Raw genomic sequence first — 10,547 nt, forward strand, 5'->3', positions numbered from 1 at the left:
ATTAAAAAAAATAAATAAATAAGTAAGTAAAATTCTGAACAGACACCTCACAAACGATAGAGCGATGGCAAATAAGCATATGAAAAGCCGCTCAACATCACATCACCTGTCATTAGAAAACTGCAAATTAACACCACTGCACACCTACTAGAATGGACAAAACCCCAAGCGCAGACAACACCAAATGCTGCTGAGCGTGTAAAGCATAGGAACTCTCACGCATTCCTACTCTTCCCATACGGCCCAGCAATTGCACTCCTTGGTTTCACCCAAATGAGCTGAAAACTACATCCACACAGAAATCTGCATTACGCGGCTTTACTCACGATCGCCCACATTTGGAAGCAACCACGACGTCCTTCCACAGTGAAGGGATAAACTGGAACATCCACACGGCGCAACAGTAATCGGTGCTGAAAAGCCACAAAAAGACATGGAGGCACCTTAAATGCATACTGCTATGTGAAAAGAGCCAATGTGGAGGATTCCAATTATATGACATTCTTGAGAAGGCAAAAGTATGGAAACAGTGAAAAAAAAGATCAGTGGTTGCCAAGGATTTAGGGGGAAAGAGGCACGAACAGGTGGGACACGGGATTCTTAGGGCAGCAAAAATGCATACTGTATACAACAGCCAATGGATACAGTTCATCGTACATGTGTCCAAACGCACAGGATGTACAACACCAAGAGCGACCCCTGATATAAATGACAGACTCTGGGTGAGAACCATGTGCAGGTTCACCGACTGCAACAAACGTACCACACGGAGGTGGAATGTTGGTGGTGGGGCGTCTGGCGGGGTACAGGGTATAAGGAATGGTTCTTTCTGCTCAACCTTGCTGCAAACCTGACACTTCTCCAAAGGGGCACCTGGATGGCTCAGTCGGTAGAGCATGTGACTCTCGATCTCGGGGTTACACAATCCAGCCCCATGTTGGGTGTAGCGATTACTTAAAAATAAAATCTTAGGGGCACCTGGGTGGCTCAGTTGGTTGAGCATCTGACTCTTGATTGCAGCTCAGGTCATGACCAGGGTGGTAGGATTGAGTCCCGCATCAGGCTCTGCCCTGAGTGTGGAGTCTGCTTCAGATTCTCATTTATTTTCTTTCTTTCTTTCTTTCTTTCTTTCTTTCTTTCTTTCTTTTTCTCTCTCTCTCTCTCTCTCTCTCTCTCTCCCTCCCTCCCTTCCTCCCTCCCTCCCCCCCCCTCCCCAGCTCATTCTCTCTAAATTTAAAAATAAACAAGGGGCGCCTGGGTGGCGCAGTCGGTTAAGCGTCCGACTTCAGCCAGGTCACGATCTCGCGGTCCGGGAGTTCAAGCCCCGCGTCAGGCTCTGGGCTGATGGCTCGGAGCCTGGAGCCTGTTTCCGATTCTGTGTCTCCCTCTCTCTCTGCCCCTCCCCCGTTCATGCTCTCTCTCTCTCTGTCCCAAAAGTAAATAAACGTTGAAAAAAAAATTAAAAAAAATAAACAAGAAGCTCCACTATGTGTTGTCAAAATGTTGTAAATGAATAAAAGCTCCATTATTGTAATAGCACATTGTCCTTTGACTTTCTTGCAACGAAAACCTATAGCTCATGTGTATTCTATGGCAAACAGTGCGCTGGGGACAGCACCATCAGCCAGACAAAATGCCCTTTCCACATGGAGTCTGTATTCACCACCAGACTTCCAGTCCATAATGAAAGGAGCATTTCTATTTTGTTGTAATATTCACAACACCATGCCCGCCATGCATTAAGCAGAAACAGTAAACTATTTATTTAAAGAATGAAAGTATTAAGGAAAATGGAATGATACTGGGAAAGTCTCATGCCTTTTACCTATAATCAAGTTACATCAATTATACGATTCTGCTCAGGCAACATCATGAGGCATATAAACAGAATTCATTCTGCATAAACAGAAGCAGTAACCAGAAGACAGCCCCACTCGCCCCCTAAATTCCAGTGCCGCCTCTGCTACGAGGCAGGTCACGTCCCTCTCTTTAGTCCTCACTTCCTGGTCTGTAACATTAGGGAAGACAACTAGCCGTTAGGACTCCTCTCAGGAAGACGGCTCTGTATCTACTACTCCCTACAGGCAAAACACATCCAGAGAACATCAGGCGCCACCACAAGTCATTACCAACGGACATCTGTCACAAAGATCAACAAAAGAATGTCAGGCATTACAAATGCACCAAAAAGAATAAAATACCTAAGGGCACCCGGGTAGCTCAGTCAGTTCGGCTCAGGTCATGATCTCGCGGTTCATGGGTTCGAGCCCTGCGTCAGGCTCTGTCCTGACAGCTCAGAGCCTCTGATTCTGTGTCTCCCTCTCTCTCTCCCCCTCCCCCAGTCATGCTCTGTCTCTCTGTGTCTCAGAAATAAACATTAAAAAAATTTTTAATAAGTAAATAAATACTTTAAAAAATTTTTAAATAAGATACCTGGGAATAAACTTAATGAAAGAGGTGAAAGACCCCTATAAACTATAAAACACCGATGAAAGAAATTGAGGATGATGTAAACAAATGGAAAGACATTCATGCTCATAGACTGGATGAATACCCTTAAAACGTCCATACTTCCTAAAGCAATCTACAGATTCAATGCAATGCCTATCAAAATACCAACAGCATTTTTCACAGAACTAGAATAATGCTGAAATTTGTATGGAATCACAAAAGACCCCAAACAGCCCAAGAAATCTTGAGAAAGAAAAGCAAAGCTAGAGGCATCACAATCCCTACTTCAAGCTATACGACAAAGCTCTAGCATCAAAACAGTATGGTCCTGACACAGAAACAGACACACAGGTCAAGGGAATAGAGAGCCCAGAAATAAACCCATGCTTGTATGGTCAATTAATCTATGAAAGAAGAGGCAAGAATATACAATGGGGAAAAGACAGTCTCTTCAATAAATGGTGTTGGGAAAACTGGACACCTACACACGAAAGAATGAAACTGGACCATTTTCTTACACCATACACAAAAATAAACTAAAAACGGATTAAAGACTTAAATGTGAGACCTGAAGTCATAAAAATCCTGGAAGAGACTACAAGCAGTAATTTCCCTGACATCAGACACAGCAACATTTTTCTAGATGTGTCTCCGGAACCAAGGGAAACAAAAGCAAAAACCGTTAGGAGTACATCAAAATAAGAAGCTTTTGCACAGCAAAGGAAACCAACAAAACAAAAAGGCAACCTAGTGAACGGGAGGAGATACTTGCAAATGATATATCCAATAAGGGTTACTATCTAAAATACATAAAGAACTTCTACAACTTACCACCAAAAGAACAAACAATTCAATTAAAAAATGGGTGGAGGGGCACCTGGATGGCTCTGTTGGTTAAGCATCCAACTCTTGATTTTGGCTCAGGTCATGATCTCACTCACGGTTCGTGACACAGGGCCTCATGTCAGGCTCCACGCTGTCAGTGTGGAGCCTGCTTTGGATTCTCTCTCTCCCCCTCTCTCTGCTCCTCGTCCACTCTCTCTCCCTCGAAATACACTTACAAAAAGGGGAAAAAAAGGGAGGGGGGGCAGAAGACCTGAATAGACATTTCTCCAAAGAAGACATCCAGATGGCCAACAGACACATGAAAGATGTTCAACACCACTAATATTAGGGAATGCAAATCAAAACCAAATGAGCTATCACCTTACACCTACCAGAATGGCTAGAATCAAAAAGACAAGAAATAACAAGTGTTGCCAACAATGTAGAGAAAAAAGAACCTTATGCACTGTCAGTGGGAATGCAAACTAGTGCAGCCGCTCTGGAAAACAGTATGGAGGATCCTCGAATAATTAAAAATAGAAATACCGTATCATCCAGTAATCCCTGTACTGGCTATCCACCCTAAGAGAACAAAAACACTAATTCAAAAAGCATATGTGTACCCCTATGCTTCCTGCAGCATTATTTACAATACCTAAAATATGGAAGCAGCCCAAGTGTGTTCACTGACAGATGGACAGATAAAGATGTAGAACATATGCGTGTGTATACACACACACACACACACACAATGGAATTTTATGGAGCCATAAAAAAGAACGGGCTCTTGCCATTTGTGACAATATGGATGGACCCAGAAAGTATTATGCTAAGTGAAATAAGTCAGAGAAAAACAAATACGGTATGATTTCACTTATATGTAAAATCCTAAAAAACAAATGACTAAAGTAACAAAAAGCAGAGACCAATCCATGAATGAGAACTAATGGCTGCCAGATGGGCTGGGGGCAAAGTGGGTGGAGGGCAGAGGGAGGTCCAGGCTTCCAGGTGTGGGATGAATAAGCCATGGGGACAAGAGTTTCAGCATGGGAACAGTCCATGGTGCTGCAAAAGTGTCATGTGGTGACCGACGGGATCACTTGTGATCATAGCATCATGTACAGACTTACCAGATCCCCGTGCTGGACACCTGATCTAATGTAACACTGTGTACTAACCACACTTCTATTTTTTTTTTTTTTACAAAAAAATTCTGTAAAGACACCTTCGAGTGCCTGAAAGGCAACACAAGTTTAGGCTGATACAATTGGGGGGGGGGGGGGGGGGGGGGCTCAGGTTATCTAATGAGGAAAAAGAACAAAGATACCTCCCTGGAGACCTCTTCTTGTTGGTGGTAGCAGCTTCGTCTCTGATCCAACAGAGAAGGACTTTCTACCGCTAGGCCCCTCCTCAGTTCACATTAGCGGCCCCCACCCCCGCCCACTCCCTCAGGAGATCAGAATCCTTGAGAGGAGAACTGTGGCTCTCGAATTCATTTCTGTAACCACCCCCGCACATTACCTGCCACAGCTGTATCACACAAATATGTTTACTAAATACTCCTCTGAAGACGAAACTCAATTTAATGATTATACCAAAAAAGCACATCAAATTTCACTGCATAAAGACCTAGTGTAAGATGTAGTCACAAGATTTTAGAAAGCAGAACCCTTAAGATTCAAAGGCAGTTCTGTCCACAGGGAGCCAGGTAAGACACACCAATTAAAGAATATCACACAATTCTGGACGTGTGTGTGTTGGGATGTTGGAGTATTAAGACAGTGGGGCTAACTCAGAGCTTCTGTGTTTTGGTGGAGCAAGTACCTGCAAGTTTAGTAGTTGGGAGACTCATGAAGTTATAACAAACAAACAAGGGGCGCCTGGGTGGCGCAGTCGGTTAAGCGTCCGACTTCAGCCAGGTCACGATCTCGCGGTCCGTGAGTTCGAGCCCCGCGTCGGGCTCTGGGCTGATGGCTCAGAGCCTGGAGCCTGTTTCCGATTCTGTGTCTCCCTCTCTCTCTGCCCCTCCCCTGTTCATGCTCTGTCTCTCTCTGTCCCAAAAATAAATAAACGTTGAAAAAAAAAAAAAAAACAAATTTATGAATTAGTGAATAATGGATGTTAAAAAAATTGGAAGAAAAATAAAATTAGATCCCTATATCACATCAAAAATAAATTCCAGATGCAGGTGGCTTCCCCCGGCAAGCCAGAAGTGGATTTCCAGTAAGTCCTGCAGACGTGGCCTCCCAGAGGGCCAACAGAGTCTGGATCTGAGTTCTGGGAGTGGCCTCTTAAAGATTTATTCCTTCTCTGGGTGCTCTGCCTCAGCCTAGAGGCACTGACTGCTCCATACACCTGCTATTCCTATATTCTTTACAATTTTCTTTTTCTCTTAGGTAATCTCCTATTACTTAATTCTTTATACTAAGCCTCATCACCTTCTTCCTAGATGAATGCCTCCCTTTACTGCCCATCTAGCAGCCTGAGAGGTTCTTTAAAACCTAAGTCGTATCACATCACTCGTCTGCTCCAAACTTTCAATGGTCCCCATCGTGAAAACCAATCAATCAATGCTTCTAGGGCCTACAAGATGTGCCTCCACCCATGACCTCATGTCCTGGGCTCTCCTCTCCCCTCCTCCCCCACCCCCACGTCCCCCCATAACTTCATTCTGGCCACACCGACCTCCAGGCCCTTCCCCAGACATGCCAGACACACCCTTCCTCAAGGCATTGGCAAAAAACTGATCCCTGTCTGGAACCCTCTTCCTCCAGACAGCCTCACAGCTGACACCTCTACCTCCTTCAAGTCTCTGCCCCAACATCATCTTCTCAATAAGGCTCTGACCCCCCTATTTAAAACCCACCCATTCCCCTTAGTGTAATAGTGTAAACACTATTTTTTTCTTCCACAGCATTTACCACCTGACCATCCATACTATTTGCTTACATTTGTTTAGTTAGTATCTGTCTCCCCACACTAAGAGAGGGTCAGTTATGATCTGTGTTGCCCACTAATGCATTCCAAATACCCAGAACTGTGCCTGGCAAGTACCACACACTCGTATTTGTGGAACATATAGTTTTATACTGGTCTGTGGGATTATCTAGTCAAGGGGCCTCTGATTCACTGCCAAGGAGCAGGGACTGGTTTGGTTTTGTTCACCACTGAATTTCCTAGAACCTAATGCAGAGCTCAGCAAAAACTAGGTACGCAAACATTTGTTAATTGAAGAATATCATCTTTTTTTTATCTATCAGAAGATACACATTTAAAATGACGGCGGCATTACCCAGGGCTGGTAAGAGTGTAAAGGAAATCCAATCTCTCATATTGCTGGCAGGCATGTAAATGATGCCTTTTTTGAGAGCAAGCTAGCAATAGCTATTAAAATTTAAACCACTCAGAGCTCTTATCCTTGAATTCAGTAATCTTACAGAAGTAAAAGAGTACCTGAAAAACAGGTACAAGATTATCTACTGCAGCACCGTTTATAAAATAATGAAAAACTTGAAAGCTATCTACTTGCCCATCAGTAGAAAAACCGGCAAATAACTCATGCACGGTACACGCATGGGATGAAACACTCCTGAACAAGAGTGAAGCAGATCCAGAACACTGACCCCAGAAAGTAGTCTGTGATCCACTGAACTGACCAAAGGGCCCAGGCATCAGATGGGCTGGATTTGAATCCACCCCCACCCCTCTCCCCGCCACATCCTAGCTATAGGTAACTCTAGGCACTTTTAATTTCTTTGTGCTTCAGTTTCCTCACCAATAAAATAGGAAAAACAGTAACATTATAGCAGCAGTAGCCATCTCCCTGGTAGGAAGATCTCCTGAGATAAAGCACTCAGTACTTACAGCACAGGACACAGCCACAGAACCATCTACAAATACATTTTAAATACAGCTAACATTTATTAAGTGAGACAGACAAGTTGCAGACCTATATATGGACAGCCTGTCCACCTCAGTGGCAAATTTAGCATGTCTGTGTAACCACAGGAAAAAAGTCAAGAAGGAAAAACAATAGTGGTGACTTCTGGGAGATGGGAGGAGACCTAGTTTTTCTTAATACGCATACTTTTTTAATGGAGGAATTTTACAAGGCAGTGTTTTTAAATGGAAAATCAGAGCAAATGCATCTACGATGTAGTTTAACTTTGATTTTAAAATACTAAAATTTGAAAATGTGTACATTGTATATAGTCTTTGAATTCTCGAGATAAAATGGGATAATTAAATGTACATGAAATTTCTTTGGCTACTAAAATCACCTTGATTCTAAGTGAATAAACTAAGATGCACCAGCAAAAAAACCCAAAATACCATTTCAATAAATTTACAAGGAATTAAAATGCTTTTAAAAAGTTACATTTCATCCTATGAATTTACGCATAAATCAGTTATTTTCTTCATCTACTGTATTCTCATGGAAACCAAAGATCTGTCAACAAATGAAAACAAACAGTATCAACCAAAAGACAGCTGTTTCTAAAATGAGACAGGCAAGATTAAAGTAAAAAACTAAACAGTGATCTTTTACTGGCAATTCAACACAGAAGAATTCTGCGTGTATTTTTAAAACTCAGCAGGGCTAAGACATTCGAGTGTGCCGAAAGCTAACGTGTTAAGAAGTGACCTATGTTAAGTTCGGCCAAAGAGAAAAATTAAATCCCCAAGATGAACTTCTAAGAAGACGTTGACACAAAGCACTCGAAAATACTGAATTGTCTCTCCTTCTGCACACAGTGGCTGTGGCTGCTCACTTACCACACTAATTGAAAATAAATATGGCAATCTACACAGACTAAATCCCATCCCAGAGTCACAGGATTTGAAAAACAGGGAATAAACCTGTACTAAGAATAGCAAGGATACAAGACTTCCTAGAGCTAATTTTTCCTACCCTCCTTCAAGTGCTTAGTCATTTCTGCCTATTTACAAGGAAGACCGTTTCCCATCTTTAAAAGAGGAGAGAATTTTTATTCCAGGCAGTGGTGTCACCTGAGCTGCCCCAGACATTTATTTCCATGCAACTCCGGGGAAGGTTGCGGCCAGCTAAGCATACCTACCCCTCCAGATCAGAACCAGAAGCGACTGGAGCTCTCGGTATTCCGCCTCCGTCAGCAGTAACAAAGAGCGGTTTGTGGAAAAGCAGTTTTCCTCCCTGACACCAAATGCAAAAGGTGAGAAGTGCGGCCTGACCACATGGCAGCTTGCCTCCCGGGTGCGAGTGCCCACCAGAGATCCCTCCCGTCTCTCCCACGGAAACGGAATGCACATCAACTCCATAGGCAACTAACAAAACCTAACACCAAAGGCCAACAGGCTCCAGAGCACACTTCCAAGAGAGCAGCTAGCCTTAAAATCTGATAACATTGTTTCGGGCTCCCCGAAGGCAAGAACAAAGACTCCGTTTTCCACGAACGAACCGGCTTTTTACAGAGACAACCCCAAGCAAAGGCAAAGTTTATTAAGCACCTACTGTGCGCCCAGCGCCACACGCCAGCATCACTGCTGACACGGAAACTGCTAGGCACACACGCCCACTGCAGGAACACACATGAAAGAACTTCCTCACCTAGACACTTGGCCAAGGGCCCAGCACACGGTCTCCAAACACAACTCCAGGCTATAAAACCCGGGACGAGGTGGTCGAGCTCTAAAGTCTTGAGCTCAGCCCACGTCCCAGAAGATCAGTAAGGGCTCTGACAACCCAGCTTGGATGACCTAGGATTTTTTTTTGGGGGGGGGGGGGGGATCTCTCTCCTTCCAAGAGGGCAAGGGCTATAAAGACCCGTTTCCCCGACTCGCACATTCCAACACCACCGTCCTCATTATTCCCGAATGCCCCCGCAAGGATGCAGCTGGCCTGGCGCACACGCAGGTGGCCGTCTTCGCGGAGAAAGTGCAAAGGCACGCGTTAGCCTCTCTTGATGAGCAAGCCGAAGGTCAAAGAGGCTAAATGTGCCCAGACCCGACGGGGAGGGGAGGGGAAGAGGAGGGTCCGGATCCTGCAGACCCCCAGGTCCCCGGCACTTACCATCAGGCCGCACCGCCCCTCCGGGAACGCCACCCGGCCCGCGGCGGGGGCGCGCGCGGGGAGGGCCCTGAGCGGGGCGTCCCGTCGGCTCCCGCAGCCCAGGCCCCGCCGGCGGCAGCCTCCCCGCCGCGCGGCCCACGTGCCGGGCCCTCCCCGCGCCCGCCGCCCCCGCGCGCGCGCCCCCGCCGCCCCCGCGCGCGCGCCCGCCTCGCCCCGCGGGGCCCCGGGCCCGCGCGCGCCCCCCGCCGCCCGAGTCCCCCCGCGCCGCGGGGCAGGCCGCGCCCGCCGCGCCGGCCATGGTGGGCGCCTCACCGTCGGGCTGAGGAGCCGGGCCCGGCTGCGCCATGGCCGGGCGGCGGCCTCGGGGAGCGGGGCGGGCGGGCGGCCGGCGTCCCGGGCTCCCGCGGGGCTCAGCTGGCGGAGGAGGCGTCGACCGAGCCGCCGCCGCCGCCGCCCAGGGAGGAACCGCTAAGGCTGGAGCCGCCGGCGCCGCCACAGCAGCGGGCAGAGACGGACCCGAGCGCCGACCTCCGCCTCCTCATCCTGACAGCGGGAAATAAGCAGTGCGCAGGCGCGGGAGGGACGGGCGGCACGTGACGTCGCCCGAGGGGAGGGGCGGGGCCTCGCGCGGAGGAGCGGGCGGGAGGAGGGAGGAGGGCTAGAGGGGCGCAGAAAGGATGGAGGGACCGAGGGGCCGTGGGGCTGTGGAGGGGAGGGGGGCGAGCTCGCAGTCCGCCGCCCCAGCACAGAGGAAAGGCCGAGCGTGGAGGCCGGGTGGCCAAGTGAGTGCAAATCCAGCCTCTACCCCTTGTAGCTGTGTGACCTTGGGCGAGTCACTTCACCTCCCTGAACCTCACAAGGGCTCATCTGGGTGACGGCCGAGGAAGGCTTCAGTGAAGGAAAGTGTGAGGAACGGTTTCTGGCGTACTTGGCATTGAGCACCTGTGTGCCAGGTGACTTACAGGGACCAGGTACTGTGATAGATGATGGGGACACAGCCAAACTCAGTCCCCGTGCTCATCGGGACGGGAGAGGAGAGGTGATGTGCAGACAGTACCGCCCTTACACGCGACTGGAGAGCCTGCCCGAGGCCCTGTCTGGACACAGTCCTCCCACAGGGTGCAAGGAACATGCCCACCTTCCACATGTGCCCCCCCCCCTTCAGGACCAAGTTCTGGGAGCCTGTGACCTCAGAATCCCCCCCCCCCCAAATGGCTGGAGG

At 47.7% G+C, this 10,547-nt stretch overlaps 1 protein-coding gene across 2 annotated transcripts in view; it reads right to left on the reverse strand.

Annotated features, from left to right (window-relative positions):
* The window catches only part of RABEP1 (rabaptin, RAB GTPase binding effector protein 1), a 103,174-nt gene extending 93,280 nt beyond the window's left edge, over positions 1-9,894 (reverse strand). The window contains exon 1 of one of the 2 annotated variants that reach the window (XM_043582755.1): positions 9,638-9,894. In XM_043582755.1, the coding sequence (XP_043438690.1) occupies positions 9,638-9,671 (34 nt within the window). In that variant the 5' untranslated portion in view covers positions 9,672-9,894. The remainder of the gene's footprint in view (positions 1-9,637) is intronic. The other variant, XM_043582756.1, reaches the window with a different exon arrangement.
* Between the last annotated feature and the right edge of the window lie 653 nt (positions 9,895-10,547).

The sequence above is a fragment of the Prionailurus bengalensis genome, chromosome E1, assembly GCF_016509475.1.
Source record: "Prionailurus bengalensis isolate Pbe53 chromosome E1, Fcat_Pben_1.1_paternal_pri, whole genome shotgun sequence".
In the NCBI taxonomy this organism is placed as follows: Eukaryota; Metazoa; Chordata; class Mammalia; order Carnivora; family Felidae; genus Prionailurus; species Prionailurus bengalensis.